The following is a 23,805-nucleotide window of genomic DNA, read 5'->3' as shown; positions in this document are numbered from 1 at the left end:
TGAGGTGGGGGGTTCTTGTGGGGTCCAGAGTGCTTTGCTCTAGGTCAACTGTGGCTTATGGCAGAGAGAGAGAGAGAGAGAGAGAGAGAGAGAGAGAGAGAGAGAGAAAGGGAGGGAGGGGGGAGGGAGAGAGAGAGAGAGAGAAAGAGAGAGAGAGAGAGAGAGGAAGGGAGGGAGGGGGGAGGGAGAGAGAGAGAGAGAGAGAGAGAGAGAGAAAGAGAGAGAGAGAGAGAGAGAGAGAGAGAGAGAGAGAGAGAGAGAGAGAGAGAGAGCGCTTCAGGGTATTCCTGTGTGGATACTCTAGGACACTAAATACCAATAAAACCCATGACTATTTTTTTTAAAGTCAGGGTCTCAGTGTATAGATTAGGCTAACCTTGCCTCTGCCTCCCAAGTGCTGGGATAAAAGGTGTGCACCATCACATCTGGAAAAAGAAATCTCTGATTTTTTTACAAAACACTTTTGCTAGGTGAAACTCCCTACAGACATAGGCGCTAGTCACTTTGTGGTGAGTGCTGGGGTCACAAGCCAATCATTGGCATAATTAGCACTTGCCCATCTAATGAAAGGGATCTAACAGTCTGGTGGGCTTGTGTGGTGGACTAACCCTTATCAAGTAACTCAGTTCAATCTTATTTCTAGTAGGCGAGCTATTTGTGGTGCCGCTGTTTAGTGTTGAGCAGGGAGGCAAATCCTGTGAGGAAGAAAAGGACTCGTTCACCAAGATGACAATGTTTTGGAAAGAAGGGACTTGGCATAAGACAGGTCCTCCTCTTCAGGGGAAAACTGGCTTTTATTGAATGCTGAGGAGGATAATCCGCGTGGAGGGAAGATGGAATGTGTTTGTTTAAAGTCCATTCTGCCTTTGTTTAATCCCAAGGATAACCTGCATGTGATCACGGTCTGCCCACCCCTGCTCTCTTCTCAGCAGCTCTCACCTCAGCCATGCCGTGTGAGCACAAGCTGTGGCTGGCACGTGTTCACTTTCTGCTTCTGCCACAGCGAGGGATCACGGATTGGCACATAACCCAGCTGAGGTCAATGGCAGAGAGAGTACAGGCTAATGCACAATTCCAGCAACATGTATACAAATGGGGCAGTAAGAAAACTTTCAAAGTAAGAATTTTATCTAATGGGGTCAAACTCCTAGCTGTCTTAAGTGTTTGTAGAAAGTAGGCAGAGCTCATAAAACAGTGTTAAGAGTCATCAGCTCAGCAGGCTCACCTACGCCTTTCTTCTGCTCCACCTAAGAGTCCCTTGGCATAGCCACGTCCTGCCTGTGTCGCTCATGATTTCCTCACATTCCTCCATTTCCTCCGACCTGAACTCTATGTCTGCCATTTTTAACTGTTTGTTTCATTCCTCATTCTTCAAGGCACGCTTGGCCCTCCATGAAGCCTTCTAAGAGCTGAATAAATATTTTTTGGTTCTTTTGCCAGAATTTTGCATGAGGTCTTGTGTGTCAACGGTACATTTGTTGAATGGATGGACTTAAATTTGTTCACTGTCACAAATGTCTGGGAAAGTTCTAGATGACTGGGTACACAGGAGCTTTTGTAAGCTCAGTCGTAGGAACAGATCTGCCTTGAACCAGACTGCGAACTAATCATGGGAATTCGTATCGCCCTTTCAGCTGCTACTAACTAGATATTTCATTTTTACCCAGCGATCATAAGCATTTTGTGGATTTATAATTCCCAACGTAATCACCTTGAATAAGTCACCCTCACTGTGGACACCCACATTAGCCAGAAAAACCATGGCCATGTTAGGCAGATTTGATTTGTAGCCAAATCCGCTTATATACTCTTGAGCAAACCTGGCAGAAATCCAACTGCTCAAGTTAAATAGACATTTAGCCACACTGTGCATTAGATATGCCTGGCAACCTCAGAAAAATACACTTGAATAGCAATGCTGGCTGGGCGTACTATAATATGATTGTGGTATAGAACAAAAACTTACTGGCAGCCGAAGTGTTGCGCTTTTATCTAACAAGAATTTGAATTTATACTTGATTGTGAGTCTATTAAAAAAAAATCCCAGGAGATCTGCTATACTACTTACCAGAAAATGAGTATTCTTTTTAAAATATTAATTCAAAAACAAATTAAAAATACTTTCCCTCTCCCACTCCTTCAACCATTGGTCATTTTGATACATCAAAAGAAACAATGATATATATTTTAAAAAGCATCTGTGGCTTTTAGGACATTCCAATTTAGGGTGTAGAGTAACCCCCATGATTCTGTCCCCTCCTGAACTGAGCTTGCCTCTTCTTGCTGAGTAACTAACAGGAGGCTCATTAGCGTGGGGTGTTCCGATTTGGAATTGAATCCCTGTTCTTGCTGCTCCCCCTCCTTCCCAGGCAGAGAGCTGCCCCAGACACTGGTCTTCTTGCTCAGCTCCAAAGGCCTTAGTGGCTCCTCAGTAATACGCCAACCGGATGGCCTTTAGCATAGTTTTGATGAGCGTAAAGCATTCCGTAGCGAAAACTTGGCTTCAGTTCTTTGGTTTCTTACACACTTCTCTCACACTGAGTTTCCTGCCATTTCTAAGGCACAATGTTACTCCAGTGGATACAATGTAGGCACCCTCTGGTGGTCAATAGGACACAATCAATTGTTCTGTACTTTTAATTTAAATCATTTAATCGTAATGGCCAATTTTATAGTTTGTGAAATATTTTCCCTCTAGTTTTATGATCTAAATCCTTATACTCAAGGTAAGTGGTGTCTTCGGTACTTTTGTGTGCATAAAGCTTTGTCCTTTCAAAATGCCACTTCTAAGTCATGAAATGCCACAAGTATCAAGTAGTGTTTATTCACAAACCCTGAGCTAAAAGAAGGAACAACCTCAACTTACTTAAGAATTTAAGGAACACATTATTAACAACAAACCAAACTGATTTAAACTAATTCACACAATGGAAACAAAGTTGCCAACTGATAAGAGAAGCACAGGACCAAGCTGTCACATGCGGTCAGATGTTGTTAAAATTTAAATAAATAATAATTTCAACCATTGTAATGGCTGTGCTGAGGAATGGAAAATGTTTCTATCGAATTAGCAGAAACAAACTGTAATGTTTCCCTTCAACAGCAAACTTCTGCACTATTTTGGGAACTGTGCTAATACTGCTGGTATGCCAGTGTTTAAAGCTGTGTTGACATGATAAAGTGCTATAATTTTAACTTGTTATTGTGAGACAGAAGCTGCCTCATTAATTTCTGCTTCATTCAAAACTGAGGAACAAATCAATGTTTGCCAATGGGAACAAAGCTAAAGGAGCAGCACAGAAAGCAAACCCAAAACACCCTAATAAGCCGTTAGCTCATGATGTAAAAAAGGATTTTAAAGGATTGTCTAAGGTCTGTTTAGTCAACAAAATTTAGATGGAAGCGAAAAACTGTTTTAGTAAATTTAAAATAAATTTCTCAGCACACATTTAATTTTAATGCTGCTGAACCCGAAAAAGATTCCTGTATGGAATAAGTGCAACACTGTTAGTATAAGCCATTATGAATGAGAGAGTCAGTGTACTAAGAAATGTAAGTTCTTGGTTATATTGAGCACTTAAGAACTTTACATAAACAGTACTTTAAATATATTAAAGATTCAAACACCTTCCAGGTTGCTCACAATCCACTTAACGGCTGTTAAAGATGGCAGAGTGGCAGACACACCTAAGAAGGGTCTTAGAATTAATCTACTCCCACTTTTATCCTTTCATTTTATGAATGAGGGCAGTAAGAGTAGAAAGAATTAAATGTTTGTTTAAAGTCTAACAACTAATTAGTAACGGAACAACAGATCTGGCTCTTCTAATTACTTTTCCTGTTAAGCCAAAACAGATCTTTGAATGAAAATATGTGTGTTTTGAAAAGCAAATTCTTTCTTTGCCTGGTTTATAAATGACCAAAGTCACCACCCTTGATGATCATGTCTGGGTAGTTAATGCTTTTCCTCACATTGAAGTAGGAGGCTATCACTTTATTCCCAGTTAAGTGAGCAGAGAGGCACACTATTTCTCAATGGCTAGGGTGATATTATAAACACCAGTACTACTTATAAGACAGAACACTTAGATTAAGTGTGTGGGAAGCATTTTGTTAGAGCATCAAACCATCAGGAAGCCGAAAAACATCACGTACGAGAGTCGAGTGCTCTGAGGAGAAAGATGGCAACACTCACCTGGTGTCATTATTTCAAACTGTTTCCTAAAAGCAACTGTCTGTGTTGAGTGTGGTTTTACCAAGGTCTTGAATAGACAAGAGGACGGCAATGGGAAAGCCTCCACTAACTCCAAGCTGAGTCTGTTACTAGGACTCAGCTCCATTTGGTTGCTGTTATTAAAAAGTGACTGTTGGTCCAGTACCCAGAGCCTAGCGGCACAATGGGTACATCAGAGCAGAGGGTACTAACTTCCCTCTGCCGGACCTTCAGGGTAACTCCTCAAGGGGCAGAGAAAACTCCCAGCAAATTGAACTGTAACACCCACGGCCTCAACACTCTGGTACCTCTCATTAAATTGAACTAAGAAAATAGGTAGCACAGACACCTCCTGGATAGAGATGCCTGTGAATAGACTCTGGGCAAGATACAGGCTCCTGAACTTGAAGAGGACCCAAGCATGTCACACGGCTAAGGGTATTCACCTTGCTTCTTTGCTTCTAATAGTAAACAGATTTTTCTTTTTAAATTCAAACCAAACATGCTCTGAAGTGGTAGGGGAGGCGAGGAGACGAAAGAGCTTGTCTGAGAGAACAGCAGAAACTAAGCTTTTGCTATTAGCTGTCATTAAATACACACATTTGGGGAAAAGTCTTTACGCCACCAGGCCCTCATTTTTTTTTCTTAAAATCTGTTCAAAATTAGATGAAAGGTTTTGTTTGTTTTCTTTTTCTTTTTAGATTATAAAAAGCATAATGTTTTCTGAAATTGTGCACAAATTTTGTGTACTTATATGCATCAACACTTTTTTTCTAGGAAGAAGTGTAGGGTTTCTGTTAGCTCCTCAAAGAAACCAGGTGACTGAAAAAGTGGACGACCACGGGCTGGGACAATGGGGTCTGTAGATGCTGATGTATCCGGTTGCAGAGCACATCCACAGAGATCTTAACCAGGCTACAAAATCTGTCCCACAAAACCTTCTTCAGTTTCCATTTATCTTGATGAACTGTATTTTTTTTTCCCCTACTGAAAATAAAGGGAAGGGGACCGTGAATAAAATCAAATCGAGTTTACTCTCAATAAAATTTTTAAATGATTTCAAGAAATATTTTTATACCAGTAGCTAATGAAAGTCTATTTTATCATAAGACGTTTGGACATTTTTGTTTCACTCATGCTGATTGTTTTAATATTTCCTTTTGAGTTAACTGACTTGAAACAAAAGGCTTGGCTCCTCCTTCCAACCGGCTTCCCCCCCCTCCTCTGAAGCTTCAGTGTGCTGTGAAATGATGAGGGATTAGTTATAGTTTGAGGTAGTAATTCTCATCTTATAAAGATTTGATCCCTGAGATACGTTAAATAGCAGCTATTTCTATAACACAATAACTGGTTTAAAATTAGAGAAAAGAGGGAAAGATGACACCAGGGAACCCAAGGAGCTTGTAAAAGAAGAGGTGCACGCAGGGGAAAATGAGGAGCTGAGAGAGAAAGAGCACGATTACACACCCAGACACTATCAAACCCTAAACTAGGAACTAGGAGGGGAAAGGACTATTATTAACGGAACAAAGGTAGCAACGGCGAAATAAAGTGAACATGACGAAAACATCACAGTTGAGTCTTTCAAAAATCTCAAGGCGTTGGATGGCCTCTTGCTTAGCGAAGACAAGGCGAGGAGAAAACACCAGAGCTAGAGATGGTGCCAGTGATTATCAGATAAATGCCAAAAGATTGGGGGGGAGGATAATCTTTTGTGGCAGAGACGCGCCAGATAGTGAGGAATGCTGATTCCTCCCTCCCCCCTCAGACAACATCCACAAGGTATAATGAGAAAAGGACAAAATGGGCATAAGCACCTGCTTTCTAACAATTATTCTAGATAATTCCCGATGCTTTTCAAGTACCCGTTTTCGGGTACACTGATCGGAAACAGGAGGGGCTCCTGGATCCCAAAGGGAAGGTTAGCGGTATCCTCGGGCAGGGACCGCTTGCCGGTAACCCTGAGGGCGCCGGCAGAAGCCCCTGTCCTCAGACGAACCGGGTCCTCAGGAGACCTCGCCTGCCCGCGAGCCCGAGCATCCTCCTCCCGGCTCTCCTCTCATTCAAGAAAAACCCTGGGGTTTCAGGAACCGCACCCGCCTCGCCTTGGGGCTGCCGTGGCCGCCTCCGGGGGTGGGGTGGTGGTGGAGGGGGGCGCATCCTCACTCTGCGCGCGCGGCGGATGGAGCGCGCCCCCGTCTGTCGCCATGGTAACGCTCGCCCGGCCGCCCGAGGGGCTTGGCGGGAGAGCCGCGCGCTCAGGCAAGATGGCGTCCGCGAGGTCGTGGGGTGCGCAGTGAGCGCCGGCCGCCGTCGCTCCGCCCGGCCCGTCGCGCCTCAGGTCCGCCCGCCCGCTCGCCCGCCCGCCTGCCCGCGCGCGCGCGCGCTCCCCGCGGGCCCATGGCGGCGACAGGTGCGGGCGCGCGGCGGCTCGCCGGGCTGCCGCGGGCCGGGCGCGCCCCTCGCTAACGCGCGCGTAACTTTTCCTCGCCGCGGCCCCCCGCGGCCTCCGCGCCACGCCCCCCGGGCCGCCGCCCCGCCGAGGTGCCGTCTTGCCGGCCGCCGCGGGAGCTGGGAGCGCCGGGCGGCGCGGCTCCACCATGGCCCTGACCCTGTTCGGTGAGTGCGGTCCCCGGCTCCCCGCCGCGGACGGGCCGCGCCCCGGAGCCTCGTGCGGGCCGCGGGGCGCGGGGCGGGCCGGCCGCCGAGTCCCGGCTCCTGGAGCGCGGCCCCGCGCGCCGCTCCCATTGTCTCCTCTCCGGCAGGGCCGATGGGCGTGAGCTCCCCGGCCAGTCCTGGGGTCGCGGTAAACGCACGGTGTCTCTCCGACAAGCCAACTTGAGAGGGAAGTTGGCTAGTTGTTTGCAAACCATTTTTTTCCCCAAGTCGGTAAATAAAGATCCTGGAAAGTTTATTTATCTTGAACAAGGTGTGAGAGCATCCCCAGCCTCTCTAGAATTGCCCCGTCCATAGCCTGTTGGATTGTTGGGCATTTGGGGAGGACTTGGTACATTGCACTGGAAATGAAAATAATACGTGAACTTAATTTGGTATTGGTTAAAATTGAAAATGTGTGCGCTGACGAAAGAGGACAGAAGAAAGTTGGTTACTGGAAGGTAACTGATCAGCATAATTTTGAGTATTTGGTTGGGAAATTTATTTTGTGGATGCAGTTACTGTAACACTATTGTTTCTATGGCTAAAACAGTTTGCAATGACAGTGGGTTGGGGGAAAAGCACTGAAAAGGTACATTGCTTCCTTTTTACAAAAACAGACCTTGGTATAGCCTTTCAAGAGAGCTCAGTATGTCTAAACTTGGATTTGCAGAGAACTTAGTCTTTCAAAGTAGTGAGGTACAATGATGTGCATTGCGGAAAGCCACGAGGACGTGTCTCGTAAGTTATTCAGCATATTTCATTTTCCAGCTAAGTTTTAATTATGTCATCTGATCGGGCACGGTTATGTTGTCACCTACCATAAATGCTTTGTGTTGTAAATACCTGCAAGTGACTTCAGCTGCTAGTATCAGTCACTTCTGTTTCTCCTTTCCCTGAAAAATAAAATCTCTCTTGTTTTTGCCCTACCTCGTATTTATTTATTTATTTATTTTTTTCGTGTTTAAATAATTTGCATTATTTAGCAGAAATGGAGAATCTTTTTGTACAAAGGTTATAAATGTTATGAGGCTGTACTCCTAGCTGATATTTTCTTTAGAAGCCGTGGTGGTACCTAGTTAGCAACTGTTGCAGACCCAGAGGAAGATCTCTTTAAAACGATATCTGATTAACCTGTGCTAGTTTCTAATGGGATATTCTGCGTTTTTAAGGATTTCAAAAGTAAATTGTACTCATCTAGTATATTTTGTCAGCAATGTAGACATTGCTGATAAAGCAGTTAAACTGGGAACAGCAACACTCTTTAAAAAGGATTCCTAACTTGAAAGCCTTTCCCTAGGTGGACTTCTACCTGTATGGAAAACTGCCCCATCCCTCAGCATGAGTGGCTTGGTTTCTATATTCTAATATGTGCTTGTGGAAAATAGAGTTCGGTTTACAGAAATTGTAATTATTGTTGGTGTATTATAAAACATCCCTCTGAACAGAAGTAGGGGTGAGTAAGGGGGTGGGGCGAGGCGGGGCTGAGAGAGTGAAAGAGACTGACTATTCCTCTGTAGCCCAGGCTTGCCTGGAACCTACTCACTAGGCCCAGGTGCCAGGATTATAGGGACGAGCCGCCACACCCACTTTTTTTTTTTAATAGTGATGGAGCAGCAGCTGTTTTTTTTAACAGTATCTGGTGCAGAGCACTCCTGTTTCCTTTGTCATCTGTCTGTCTGCTAAAATGCAGATGCTTTTGTCAAAGTCTAGGAGGGGAAGATATTTTTAAAGAGACACTCACAGTTCTCTTAGGTGCACACACATCTAGGCGAGCTGTTGAGTTGCAGGGAAATACTAGCAGATTGCGTCAACTTGGCCCAGTTCACAAACCCTTTTTGCGTATGTGAAGAGAAGTGCTCCGAGTCAGAAGAACCGGGTTTGACTTTAGGCTCCCCCCCCCCCCCCCCCCCGTTTACCTGGGTTTAGAAGCACGTCTTGTCTTTATAGTCAGTCTTTTGGACGTGTTAGAGGAAGTGCCTGTCACCTCCATCTCATGCTACACCCTAGTCCATTTTCTTTTCTTTCTTTTTCTGCTTTTGTTTTGTTTTTAAGACAGGGCCGCTCTTGCCTCAGCCTCTGGAGTGCTGAGACTACGGGTCTGTTTACTCTTGGTGACCAACTGAGAGGAGCAGCTAGCTGTAGGTTCTGTGAGATGCTGATAAGGACGTGGGGCTTAGATGAATGTGCTCTGACAGTCGGCAGGTTAGAGCTCATCAGCCTGCGCCTCTGACTTCCCCGAGTAACCACTGCTGACTGTCTTGACTGTCGTGGTCCATGGCTGTCTTGACTGTCGTGGTCCATGGCTGTCTTGACTGTCGTGGTCCATGGCTTTCTTGACTGTCGTGGTCCATGGCTGTCTTGACTGTCTTGGTCCATGGCTGTCTTGACTGTCGTGGTCCATGGCTGTCTTGACTGTCGTGGTCCATGGCTGTCTTGACTGTCTTGGTTCATGGCTGTCTTGACTGTTGTGGTCCATGGCCGTCTTGACTGTCGTGGTCCATGGCTGTCTTGACTGTCTTGTTATACTCCAAGAGTATTTACAAGAGTATACTCCAGTTCTACTTGTGTTTTAAATTTTTTAATTCATCCTTTTCATATATATATATATATGTAACATTTTTATTGGTAACTACTAGAAGTTAATTTAGGTAATTTCAGAAGCTCTTATTTAGTGTTTTTCTATGTATATGTGCACCTAGTTTTTGAGTGTGCAGTGTATGTGTTTATGTGTAGGTCAACCTCAGGGGTCATTCATTGGGAACCATCCTCTGTGATATGTGTTTGTGTCATTGTGCATTTACAACCTCAGTGTAGTTCTTCGGGTTCCTTTTCCCTTTTGTTCAAGCAGGGTTGTTGGGGGATGGTGTTGTGCACTGTGTGTTCGATGCTGATGTATGTGCTCAGAGAGCTGGTTGCAGTCCAGACGTGGACATTGCCATTGCTAGTGAAGCAGCACCTGGCCCAAGGTAAAAATTGTTCTCCATTATCTCTGATTGGTTAATAAAAGAACTGAACAGCCAATAGCAGGGCAGGAGAATTAGAGTTGGACTTCCCAATCTCAAGGACGGGGTCTCAGGTGTGGGAGTCGCATATGGACAGAGATGGAGCAGGAACAGCCAGGTGAGAGTGGATGGCAAGAGCAGGGCAGGTTGGGAACTGCTCGACAGTGTAGACAGGTTAGAATGGATGAGTATCTGCCCGGCTCAGTGCTCTGAAGCACGTTAGTAAATGCAGTAGGTCTCCATGTCATTATCTGGGAGCTGGAACGGGAGTGGGAAAAAACTGTTGTATTATTTTACACAGCGTGTCTCACTGGCTGGAACTTTGCCAGGCTGGCCAGCAGCTCTAGGGATCTGCCTATTTCCATTTGTCATCATGGGTTCTGAGGCTCTGAATTCAGGATATACATGAGGACCTGACCCCTTTGTGTGTGTGTGTGTGTGTGTGTGTGTGTGTGTGTGTGTGTGTGTGTGTGTGCGCGTGTGTGTGCAATCTCCTGTTCATGTGCATGTGGCAGCCAGAGGGTATCTTTCTATCTATTTACAACTTATATTTTGAGACGGTCTCTCACTGACCCTGGAGCTCACTGTTTGAGTTAGGGTGGTTGGCTGGCAAGCTCTCAAGATCCCTCCTGTTGTCCTCCCGCCTCTGTCCACACCCTGTACCCCAGTGCTGGGGTTACAAGTGTGCGCTGTGTGCTGCTACACTGGCTTTTCATGGGTCATGAGGATCCAAACTCAGATCCTTATGCTTGCCCGACAAGCATTTTACCCACTTGACCGCTTTCCCCAGATCCCTAGCTTAGTTTTTGAGGTAGAGTCACTCACTGGGACTTGGGTTTGCCTTGTAGGCTAGACCGGCCAGCCAGAATGCTGTGGGGATCCCCCTACCCCAGTGTCTCCAGTCTCTGCTTTTTACATGGGTCCTGGGGATTGAACTCAGGTCCTTGTACTCTCAGGGAAGTCACTTTACCCGCCGTCTCCAGCCCTAAGGCTTTCTCTTTCGCCTTCAAAACTCATTATACGTTGAAGATGCTTATCTTTGAAAATTCAGAACAATTTCAAACTTTTCCTTCACAGTTCATATGAATCCACCAACCTTGATACTTTTGTTTGCTTTTGTTTTGTTTCAAAATTACATTTTCTTAGTTAACGGAGAGGAAGGGGAACGGGAAGTGCTAGGGTGCCTGTCTGGAGGTCAGAGGAAGTTGCTTCTCTCCTGGGGATTGAACTCCTGTCCGTAGACTTGGTAGCTACTCCCTGCTGAGCAGCTGTCTTACTGGTGCACAGTCAGTTTTTGTTTGTTTTGTATTTGGGAATGAACCTAAGGCCTCATGCGTGCTAGGCAAACATTCTTCTCCTAAGTCACATCTCCAGCTTGATACAGTTTTTAAATCCTTGCCCTCAAAAATAGACAAATATATTTCAGATAGACTCATCTCACGGGCTTTTCTCATCTGGTCTACAAACCCTTGCTGCAGCATGCAGGGTGTGTGCTGCATTCTGTGGTGCTCTCTTTGCCTGGGCTCTAGTGCATACGCGCAGTTCACGCACCCTGACTCTGTAGTCAGTAATGACGGCCTTGGACATATTGCCAGAATCTCTCAGATAGGGGAGCGCTTGTTTCCTCGTAAGTACTAGAATAATAGGAAAGTCTGAGATCATCTAATTTAGGCCCTTTTGCAGCTGTGACTGACAGAATGTTGTGACAGGCCATACCTGTAGAGCCCTAGTTGGCATAATTGGGTGAATTACCATGCTATCGTGTCATCCTTTGGCAGGAATCTCATCATTTATAGCTTAAAGGGTTGTGGTTTCTACCAGGCCAGTGATGAGTCTGGGAGCTCACCACAATTCCCTGCCTGCCTGAACCTTGCACAATGCTTGTCTCTGTCTGGATAGTTGGTGTTGGTGCCACCTCACCCCACTGCCATGTAGTTGCCATCATTATAACCATAGGTCACTAAAAAAGCACTTTCTTACCATTTGTGGTGGAAGGAAAATGGCTCCCAGAGGCTCATATATATTTGAATACCTGATCCCAGGTTGGTGGAACTGCTTGGGAAGGATTAGGAGGCGTGGCCTTGCTGGAGGCGTGGTATCACTGGGGGCGGGGTTTGAAGTTTTAAAAGACTTGTACTATTCCCAGTGTGCTCTCTCTGTCTTGTAGTTGTGAATTAAGAGAAGAGCTCTCAGCTGTTCCTACCACCATGCCTTTATTCTGTCATCACTGTCTCCAAACCTCTGAAACTGTAGTTCTAAATTAAATGCCCCCTTTCTCTTTCTTTATTTCTTTCCTTTTCTTTTCCGTGTGTGTGTGTGTGTGTGTGTGTGTGTGTGTGTGTGTGTGTTGTTTTATTTTTCGAGTTAGGGTTTTTCAGTGTAGCCCTGGATGTTCTGGAACTCACTGTGTAGCCCCGCCTGGCCTCTAACTCAGAGATCCAACTGCTTCTGCCTCCCAAGTGCTGGGATTAAAGGTGTGCACTACCACCCCCTGACACATGTTTTCTTTCATAAATTACCTTTGTCGTGGTGTTTTATTATAGCAATAGAAAAGTCATTAAGATAGAAACTGGTACCAAGGAATGGGCTGTTGCTTGACACACTTGATATGCTGTGACATGCCGAGACCCTGAGACGTTGAAGATGCTGTTTTTGTTATTGTTTTGTTTTTTGAGACAGATTTTTTCCTCTGTGTAGCCTTTGCCTGTCCTGGACTGTCTTTGTAGACCAGGTTGGCCTCGAACTCAAAGCAATCTGCCTGCCTCTGCCTCCCAAGTGCTGGGGTTAAAGTCGTGTCCCACCATGCCCAGCTGAAGGAGCTGTTTTTTCGAGGCCTGTGGAAGACTTTGGGACTTTTGACTAGGAAAGTGGTTGAGCATTGTAAGTGGGTCTTAATTGTCTGGGAAGACAATAGCGCGGGAAGCCAGCAATGTGGACTAGAGGGGACAACACTATCAGCAGCTGGCCTAGAGAGCACTCTTGTGCTGCTTCGGCAGTGAGTGCAGCTGCCTTTCTACCCTGGTCCCAAGAGGCTAAGTCAAAAAGTACTGGATTAGTTTCCTTGCTGGGAGAGATTTCAAGACAGCTGGTTACAGACTCTGTCACATGGTTATTAGTAACCATTACTATGTAGGTCTACAATGACAAAGCAAACTAAGCAAAAAGAAATACAAAATGTAATTTGAGGAGAAAATAGCACCATGAAATTTATGGAAGTCAAAGCTGTTCTAGAAGAGATAAGAAGAAGAAAGACCTGATCTGAACTGAATAGAGGGAGGGTGAGCTCAGGGAAAGACCCCAAGTAACTAAGTTTCTTCCATGTAGAAAGGAAAGGTGTGAGGGATTCCCTGCTCCTGAGAAGCAGGAGAAGAGGAAAGCTGATGCATATGTGACTCAGGAGAGCTGCGGCCAGCTGTGTGGCAGGGAGTGCCTGCACGGAAGCCCAGAGAGGCCATTTCGTGTAGCTGTGAAAGTAGCTTCAATTGTGTGGGAGACCCCAAGATGTTGATGATGTCAGAGCCCTGGGATGTCTGCTGATGAGAGCTTCAAACAGGATGTGGAACCAGTCCAAGAGAAAGAAGTGTGTTTTAGTCAGTAAGGGTAGAAGGACAGAGCCATTTAAGCCCCCAGACATCAGACATGGCGCTACAAGAGTGCTTCTCAACCTGTGGGTCACAGCCCCTTTGGAGGTTGAATGACCTTTCACAGGAGCTGCATATCAGATGTTTACATTATAGTTCACAACAGTAGCAAAACTGCTGTTACAAAGTACTATGGTTGGGGGTCACCACAACATGAGGAATTGTATTAAAGGGACACAGCATTACGAAGGTTGAGTTGCCCTGCTAGTTTTTGGTCTTCCTTTTGTTCAGTATTTTCTTCCTATGTCCTAATTCCCCCCTTTTGGATGGTAATATGTATTCTGTGCTACTGTATGTTAGAACTATTGCCACGGACCATCTCAGCTGGGTGTAGGTCCTTGGGAACAGGAGTTCTCGAAGCGTCAGTGGGCAGGGATTCTGCAAGTGACAAACAGAGACAAACCCAGGGACAGTTTGAATTTGAGTGTATTTTTGCAGGCAAGCAGTCTAGATTTTTATACATATTTTTTTAAACAGGGAGTGTTTTGTGGCTACATTTTCCATGGAGTAGATTCAAGGGATTCAGTGAAGCAATCAAGCATACACAGTACAAAGTACAGAATGCAAAGTAATAATATTGTCATTTTTGAGTTATCAACTTGAATCAAAGAGTACAGGGTACAGAATGCAAAGTAAAGACGTCATCATTCTTAAATTATTGGCTTGGTAGCAGTCCGTATGTGCTCTTCTTTTCAAGGGTGATTGTTCTTTCATTTTTTGCTCAGCATTTGTGTGCTGGGAGTGTGGGAGCCAAGACAGTTTTTTCTTAGTTCTTCTTTCTAATATCTGAGCGCCACTATTTGGAACTTTCTGAAACACTTTATTTCTTTGTAAGTCATAATATAAATTATTAACTAATGAATAGTTCTTAGCCATATTTATTTTTTTAAACATTTATTTATTATGTATACAGTGCTCTGCCTGCACACCTGCCCACCAGAAGGTTGTGAGCCACCACCATGTGGTTGCTGGGAATTGAACTCAGGACTTCTGGAAGAGCAGTCAGTGCTCTTAACCTCTGAGCCATCTCTCCAGCCCCATATTTCTTTTAATAAGTGGAGAAGACCAGCAGACCTTGGCGGTGAACTGTGGGCTTGAATAGTCCCTGGCTGCAGTCCCATGTTAGTGAGTTTCATGTGTGAAGGGTCCTGGTATGGGAGTAAGGTTAGGAGAAAGAATAGAGACAGAATATGCCGACACAATGAGAAAAAAGGCTGCATTCAGTTACTCCTGGCAGGAACGTCAGACCCATTCCCGGAGGCTCTCCCTGGGCCAGGCTCGTCACCTCGGGTTGTGCAGCAGCATTTGTCACACAGACTCCACTGGAGGGGTCGTGACAAACTACATAATTTGCCTTTTGATTTTACAAGGTCTATAGTAAAGATATTCCTTGAGTCTCAGCGATTTGGACTCTTAAAAAGTGTTACGGTAGCTGGGAGTGGTAGCGCACACCTTTAGTCCCAGTGCTCAGGGAGGCAGAGGCAGTCAGATCTATGTGTGTTCAAGACCAGCCTGGTCTACAAAGTGAATCCAGGATATAGAGAAACCCTGTCTCGAAAAACAAAAGTGTTGAGGCTGAGCACGACTATGGGGACTTTTGAGGGTGGAGTGAATGAATTTTGTATTATGATGCGGCTACAAGCCTGTAGGGGCTAGGCTGTGAAGTGTGGTGATTTGAATGCAAATGGCCCCCATAGGCTTAGATATTTGAAAGCTGCTAGGATTCCGCTTCAGTCTGCCTACCTGTGATGTCAGTGCCTACCTGCCGCTGGGTGTGGCCCTGCTCAGGATTATAAAAGGACAGACTCACCTCGACCCCCGCTCTCTTACCTCTCTTCTCCCCCCCCCCTTACCTCTCTCTTTGTCCCCCCACCCCCTCTCTGTTTCTCTCTGGGGGTACCCCCTGCCTTTCCTTCTCTCTCCATGCTCATTTAACAAATTTCTCCATATAACATCTGTTGCCTGGCATCTTATTTTTTAATTATTATTTCCAGGTGGTTTGGGGCAAGCATGGCTAGGGTAATCTGAGTCCTGGCCAGTGGCAGGGGGAACTAGGAGAGCAGCAAGAGTGCTTAGAGAAAGGAATTTGTTGCAGACAGTGAAGAGAGATGGGGCTCCACCGTGAGGACAATGGAATGGCCCTTTCGGTGTTGTATCCTGGTTTCAGCACCAACTTAATTTTCTTCTTCCTCCTCCTCCTCCTCCTCCTCTTCTTCCTCCTCTTCTTCTTTTTCTTCCTCTTCTTCCTCCTCCTCTTCCTCTTCCTCTTCTTCTTTTTCTTTCTCTTCCTCCACTTCTTTTTCTTCCTCTTCTTCCTCCTCCTCTTCCTCTTCTTCTTTTTCTTTCTCTTCCTCCACTTCTTTTTCTTCCCCCTCCTCTTCCTCTTCCTCTTCTTTTCTTCCTCCTTCTCCTGCTCTTCTCTTCTTCCTCTTCATTTTCTTCCTCTTATTATTTTTCTTCTCTTCTTCCTCCTCCTCCCCTCTTCTTCCTCTTCCTCTTCTTCCTCCTCATCCCCCTCTTTTCCGCCTTCTCCTTTTCTTCCTCTTATTATTTTTCTTCTTCCTCCTCCTCTTCACCCTCTACCTCCTTCTCTTCTTCCTCCTCTTCCTCATCATTTTCTTCTTCCTCCTCTTCTTCCTCTTCCAGCATAAAACACACTGCAGAATTGTTAGAAGAATGGCTTTGTATTCAAGAACCTCTAAGAAAATTTTATTTTTGTAGATTGTTTTTTCCTTTCCCTAAGTAAAAAAACTGCCCCTGTGTGTTTTGAGTGGTGGTTTTAAGTTGAGAAGAGTGTGGGCTTATGAGAGTTCAGCTGTCAGCTGTGATTTGTAAAGGTGACAGGTGACAGAAGTCCGGGCAAGTGCGTGGTGTGGCCTACAGTCACTCATTGTTCTTCATCCAGCTGACCTCAGAGCTGCTCCTTTCTCTTTAGATTGCTTACATTTCTTGATGTGAGGCAGAACAACAAAGGATGTAGTCCAGGAACCATCCATTGTTACTAGGATACACTTTTCTGACCTCAAACTTGATGTTTTGAAAACTAAATGGATGCCCTAATCTCTTTAATCAGCTGCACTCCTTCCTGTTGTCCCATTTCTGACATCAGCCAGTACTGCATCTTCCTTCTGTTGGTTTCTGGGCGTTGAGCTCAGGTTCTAAGGTTTGGTGGCAGGCATCTTTACCAGCTGAGTTGTCTTGTTGGCCCAGTGTATTTCTGTAGTTTATGTTCAAGATTAAAACTTCATGTTTTTGTCACTTTGTAAATTAAAAAAATTAATTCATTAACTAATTAACTTTACATCCCAATTTCAGTTTCCCCTCCCTCCAGTCCTTCCCCCCACTTCACTCCACCCCCCCCCCCAATGCACTCCACCTCCATTTCTCTTCAGAAAAAGGAGGCCTCCCACGGATATCAACCAGCCCTGGCATGTCAAGTTGCAGGAAGACTAGGAGCATCCTCTCCTACTGAGGCTAGAAGAGGCAGCACAGTAGGGGGAAAGGGTCCCAAAGGCAGGCAGCAGACTCAGAGACAGCCCCTGTTCCCACTATTGGGAGTCTCACTTGAAGACCAAGCCACACAATTGTAACATAGGTGCAAAGGACCGAGCTCAGTCCCCTGCAGGCTCCCTGGTTGGCAGTTCAGTCTCTGCGAGCCCCTATGGGCCCAGTTTAGTTGATTCTAAAGGTTTTCCTGTGGTATCCCCAACCCCTGTGGCTCCTACAATCCTTTCTCCACGTCTTCTGCAGGATTCCCCCAAACTCTGCCTGTTGTTCAGCTGCGAGTCTCTGCATCTGTTTCCGTTAGTGCCTGGGTGAAGCCTCTCCGACGACAGTTATGCTAGGCTCCTGTCTGCAAGTATAGCAGAGTATCATTAACAGTGTCAGTGATGAGCTCCCTCTCAAGGCATGGGTCTCAAGCTGGACCAGTCATTGGTTGGCCACTCCCTCAATTTCTACTCCATCCTTTCCTCAATGCATCCTGTAGGCGGGATATATTGTAGGTCAGAAGCTTTGTGGCTGGGTTGGTGTCCCAATCACTCCACTGGAAGTCTTGCCTGGTTACAGGAGATGGCCATCACCTTGTAATTTTAACTGAATTGGCAATTGTTGATAGCTCAGAATGCTTCTTATCTATTTTTGTTGTTTTTCAGTCTTATTTTCAGTCTTTAAAGGAAAGATACCCATATATTCTGGCAATTTTGTGGCCCGTAAAGGCAAATGTATCTCTTACAATGAGATTGGTTGCTTTTGTGAGCACAGTTGTTCAAGTTTGTGGTGTAATGACGATTGGATTTGTACTGTTTTGTATCATGTAACAACCTCTTCAGACTGAAAACAGAGGCCAGAAAGTATTATCTGCACACAGGATTTAGTTAATCTAGGCTGATTAGCTGGCCTTTTCAGTGTTGCTATGTGTCCAGTGTTGCATTGGAAACAAAACCTCCTTCAAGAGAGATCCTGCTGCAGGGAGAGAAATTCGAGAAGCTTTGAGTGTGACAATTCTCGGTTCCTTCAGAGCTTCGCAGGCTGTTCACATAGTGGTGGTGGCAGGGGTCTTTAGGTCTCCTTTTCAGACCTCGTGGGCTGCCAAGTTCAGAGGGCATTCATAGACTGGTCCTCTACTTAAAAATTGGACGGCCAATGTTTTTGTTTTGTTCTGAATTTTCTTTCTTTCTGTTTTTACTTTGATAGTCTCACTGTGTAACTCATGTTAATCCTTAAACTCTGTGTAGTCCAGGCTGGGCCAGAATTTGTAACTCTCCTGCTTTTGTGTCCTGAGTGCTGTGCTTACACCTGTACCATTGTGCCCAGCTCCCTGGGTGTTTTCAGGAGAAAACAATAAGCAGTGAAGCACAAAGCTCACACAACTGTTTTTCAGAATGCACTAAAATATATTAAGCTGTGGTCCATAAGTAAACCCAGTAAGTAGGCGTGTTGGTGCACGTCTGTCTGAGCACTTGGGATACAGAAGCAGTGTGGCCTGGAGTTCAGAGTCTTGCTCAGCTGTGTAGTAACATCGAGGCAGGCATTTATCACACAGAGGGCCTTGTCAGGAGACAGAGGGGAGGGCACTCAGTCACTTCCGGGACGTTTCATGTATTGCTCATAACATTTAATAGTGAGCTGCTGAGAAGTTGCCCTTGCTATTTGTCTGTGTTGTTTTGGTGCTGTTACTGTTTTGGTTGTTTGGTGGCATTTGTTAACACCTCAGGGTTCCAGAGATGCTCATGGTGTGTGTACAGCTTGTATACTTAAGAAAGAGAATCTTATCTTGACATTATCAACTTAAAACATCTATCTAAACCCAAAAACATCTTAACCTCTAAACAACTAGGCTTAATTATAAAACTAAACTATCAACCCCATCAGAGCCTTGAGAAGGAATAAAATTGATTACCTGAGTGAACCGGGAGTACAGGTTAGTAGTTTCCAAATGAGAAGATGACAGAGATATGATAGATAGTGATTTACATTCAGAATTTTAGACACACCAACATAGGAAAGATGTCTTCTTCAAGGCTGCCAAATACAAATAGCCCAAACTCTAAGAATGTAACATTTGTATAATTCCTGATTGTGTCATGGTTTTTCTTGCTGTAGGTAGTTTATTGTATATATGTGTAATGTATATATAAAAAATAAAAATATCTAATTAAAAAGTTTTTTTTTAAAAAAAGAAAGAATCTTTATCCCAGGACTTGTGAGGCAGAGGAAGGCACAGTTTGAGGCCAGACTTCTCCACAAAGTGAGATTCAGGATAGCCAGGGCTACACAGACAAATCCCATCTCAAACAAACAAACAAAAACAGAAAAAGGAGAAGAAAAAGAAGAGGAGGAGAACCTTGAAAAACCAAAATTTCATAATTTTCTTCATTGTGATGTTTAGAGGTTAATCCTAGACTTTAAAGTTGTACAATCCGTGACAAAACCGGATCCTCTAGTCTTGTCACTTTATTCTTTGAATTGAAATCATAAGGATAAATTTCCTTAAACAGAAAAGTGGGCAAGATGAGCCAATAATAAGGTAATAAAAAGGAAGATGCTGACCTTGTTACTGTAGGAGGTGGTCACTTTGGAGGCCTGGCGTCCTGAGTTTTCCAGAGAGATGGACAAGATCATCTAGAGCCTTGCTTTGCCTCTCCTGCTGCTTTCCTAGGTCTGTCCAGACGGGGGAGCTCTGAGCCCTTGCTCACTCTAGTCTCCCCCCTCCCTAGGCTCTACCCTTCCCCCCCCAGCCCCCTCCACAGGGGCACCCACAAATGTTCTAGTTTATGGAGGGATTGGTGGAAAAAGCAGTGTTGGTACTCAGTCTCCAGCTGTTGTTTCTCTGAGGTGTGGCTACACGTGCACACACGTACACACTCACTCTCAAGGTGGTGTGACTTCACTCTTCTAAGACAGAGACAGTTGAAAATTTCCTACAATTTTTTTGGCAAATAATTTTAAATTAAAAATTATAAGATTTCAGCAGATAACATGTAGGATTTTTATATTTTATGATAATCTGTTTTTTATTATCAGATGAGGATGGAAAGTTAATGCATTTTCAGTGAATTAATATTGAATAACTTAAAAAAGATATGTCCTAAAAATTCCATTTTGTGCTGTGTGGTGGCGGCAGTGGCACACACCTTTAATCCAGGACTTGGGGAGGCAGGTGGATGACTGTGAGTTCGGGACCAGCCTGTCTGTCTACAGATTAAGTTCCAGGACAGCCAAGGCTACACAGAGAAACCTGGTCTCGAAAAGCCAAATAAATAAAATAAAAATTCCGTTTTCGTTCTCCCATAGGCACAAGGATGCATTCAGTTTGGCTAGACAGGTTTGCCATTAAGCTCCAAAGATCCTGCCTGTACCACTTCCGGTGTCACAGACACGTGTGACTGTGCCTGGCTTTTTAATGTGGTTGTCGGATACCTGAACCTAGGTATTCAGGCTTGGGTGGCAGGCTCCTTGTTGGTAGCCACCTCCCACCCCTTCTATGTATTTTCAGCCAACATCTTTTATGTAACAAGAAACAGTTATTGCTTTGGGTGGTGCCAGTGATCAAACCTAGGGCCTGGGCCTGTTAGGCAAGGTACATGTTTTTAAATTCCAAGTCCGTGGCAATACCTCTGAACTGCATCGTCTCCATACTAAAAGGCCCGGCTCTACAGTGAATGCGCTTCATTCACTGTTGTGAACAAATGGGGCTGTTTTTAATTAAAGACGAGGATCTGGCATGTCTGTTCTAGTCTGTCATGTGTAAATCGTGTGCATTTAGTGCTTATATGCTTATAACATATATTTTTTTAATGGAGCTGAGATCAAACCCAGGCCTCATGACTCTAGGCAAACACTTTACATTGTCACTGAGCTGGGACCCCAGCCCACCTGACTTATTAAATCATTAACTTCTGCTTATCAGAAAGGTTATGGACTTATGGCTGTTTCTTTTCATTAATTCCATTTATTTTAGATTCTTCGTAACTTTTTTTAGTTTGGTTTTTTGTAGACAGCCCCCCCGCCCCCCGTGAGAATGGACAACCCCCCCCCCCCATGAGACATGGTGCTCTCTCTATAGCTTTGTTTGATATATCATAAAACTGGGAGAAATATTCTCACTTCTCCACCAACTAGGTGCTTTTTAAAGTCCATTTGGTACATGGCAGTCCCAGCCTCGCTCCTTCAGGTAATGATCAAATATTGTGTGGTATGACTAGAAATATTCTAAGTTCCTTTATTTTAATTGATTTATTATGTATACAGTGCCCTGCCTGCATATATGCCTTCAGGCCAGAAGAGGGCAGTAGATCACATTATAGATGGTTGTGAGCCACCATGTGGTTGCTGGGAATTAAACTCAGGACTTCTGGAAGAGTAGTCAGTGCTCTTAACCTCTGAGCCATCTCGCCAGCCCCTAAGTTCTTTAGAAGGATCTTACTCATATGCATAAATGTGCAGGGTATGGCAGTGCATGGCTGTAACTACAGCAGCTGCTCGGCTGAGGCTGAGGCAGGCAGCCTGTACTACATAACACGACCCAGCACAGCTCAGGCTGAAGTGAGACCGTCTCCACTCCCTACATACACCAATACCATCTGCTGTAGTAATTGACCTAAAGTCCTTGCAGAGTTACCTTTTGATTTAAATTACTATAACATTTTGGTTATTTGGAACCTTGTCAACATTTCTAATGACTGGCTCTGAAACTCTGAAACAAGTGACACAGTTTCTAGGAAGACCACAAGATGGCGCTTGCCACCCTGCTTCTGTTCCCCCTTCAGCTTAAGGAGATTCGACTAAAGGAGTCTTAAATTTAGTTCTCAGAAAATGTTCATTTCTAGAGAGGAGCCGGTTCCTCTGTTGACGATGTTAAGATTATTTTGAAAGCACTGTAGACTAGAAAGAGCCACCTCTGTTCATTGTATTTGTCCTTTGAATACCTTAAAAAGAAAATAGAGCTTTATTTTTTGTACCTATTTAATGTATATAACCTATTATGAAATGGGAGATGTTTACAAACATACACACATAACATGCACATTATCAGTGGAATGTATAATATTCTGGAGCCACTCAAAATGTAATAGATCAGTAATAGCCTTTACTATAAGGCTATCTCCACAGGCGCCACAGTGCGGCCTCATTTCCGTCTGAAGGGTGCTCGTTCTCCTTCTAGTCCATGAAAGTATCTTCAGTTAACCAAATCCAGGGAGAATCCAGAGCACACGTCTATAGATATCAACCTCTTGGACCACAAAGTATACAGGACTGGCCCAAAGTGGATTTGGATGGACAGACATGAATGGCCATTGATAATCCACATACGTTTCATATAAGCCATTTTTTCTCTTCTCCATACTGTTTTTATTTTAAATTTTCTCTATGAAATGGGGAACACGAAGTATCCTAGTCACTTTATATTATAAAGAAATTTTCATTTATTGATACTTCTGATGTAATCATGTATTATAACTAGCATAATAATAAATAGGCTTCATTGTAAGAAAGCATGGGAAATGAAGACAGAAAATATAGGTTTATTAGGCATGCAATCTATATTTCTAGTTTCCAGTAATCTTAAAATAATGGCATTTATAAGGAGACTAGCCACTAGCAATTGTTTCTAGGTAATTGTGTGATTTTTATATTTAAAGGCAAGAAAGTGTATTTGGAATGTGATAGGGAATTTCTATTTCTAAAACTTAGCAATTCCTGAGTCTAATTATGATTGAAATTTGCTGAGAGGAACAATAATGAAGTTAACAGGAATGCATTGACCTCCTCTATAAGAACTTCAAAAAGCCAGTAGAGTCTGCTTTCGAAAACCCAGATGTAGGGGCGACTGTAGGCTGGCCAGCCCAGAGTGCACACAAGCACAGCTCACTTTAATTTACAGTCATGATATCTGTCTCCCCATTGCCCCTTCTAATCCCAGAATCAACAGCCTGTTTGCTATTTATTTATTTATTTATTGTGGTTTTTGGAGACAGGGTTTCTCTGTGTAGTCTTGGCTGTCCTGGACTTGCCTTGTAGACCAGGCTGGCCTCGAACTCACAGCAATCCACCTGCCTCTGCCTCCCGAGTGCTGGGATTAAAGGCGTGTGCCACCATGCCCGGCCTCTGTTTGCTATTTATATTAACATTATTCTGTGTGAAGGGATGATGCTGAGCTGATGTTGAGGTTGGTGGAGAGATTTGTATTAGCTGATCTGTAAAATCCCATCAGCAGAAGCTCTGTGTTCCTAGAGGCTAAAGCAGTAAGTACATTTAGTATACTTTGTTGCTGGAGCATTGCTTTCTGGGACGGTCTGAGTTTCCATAAGGGAGTCAAGCCGACGAAGCAAAGCCTTAGAACCAGAGCGGTGAAAGGAACTCTTTTGTTGCTAAGTGAATCAGACTTGCAAATATCTAAGTTTAAGTCTTTAACTAAATCCTTGGGAGGCTTGTGAAAGTGTTCATTTTCCACTATTCTTCAGATGCTTTGTGAAGAAAGACTCTATTATACATGAAGAAAGAGTCATAAAGCTTTCTTTTCCAGAACAAGTGTTGCATGGCCTTGCTGAGCCGGGGTACTGTCTGTGCTCTGTGGGCAGGCTGCTCGTGGGACGCAGGCCTTTGTTAGCTTGCCCTTTCCTGAGTCGGGGTGCAGCGTTCCGCTTCGTGGCGGTTACTGACATCGCATCATTGTGCACAAGATCTCCTTTTAAAAGCTTGTAAAACATCTTTTTAAAGTTTAATTTTTATTGGCTTCATGTAAACATTGCATTTCATTTCTGAACTAGGAACTAGAGAAATTCTGGTC

General features: G+C 44.4%; 1 protein-coding gene across 2 annotated transcripts in view; it reads left to right on the top strand.

The window, feature by feature from the left end:
* Positions 1–6,686: 6,686 nt before the first annotated feature.
* CHN1 (chimerin 1) overlaps positions 6,687–23,805 on the top strand; it is a 147,786-nt gene continuing 130,667 nt past the window's right edge. Inside the window, exon 1 of one of the 2 annotated variants that reach the window (XM_084797678.1) lies at positions 6,687–6,832. In XM_084797678.1, the coding sequence (XP_084653804.1) occupies positions 6,814–6,832 (19 nt within the window). In that variant the 5' untranslated portion in view covers positions 6,687–6,813. The remainder of the gene's footprint in view (positions 6,833–23,805) is intronic. The other variant, XM_084797679.1, reaches the window with a different exon arrangement.

The sequence above is a fragment of the Acomys minous genome (assembly GCF_964271855.1).
Source record: "Acomys minous genome assembly, chromosome: 10".
NCBI lineage: Eukaryota > Metazoa > Chordata > Mammalia > Rodentia > Muridae > Acomys > Acomys minous.
This window is presented reverse-complemented; position numbering and strand designations above follow the sequence as displayed.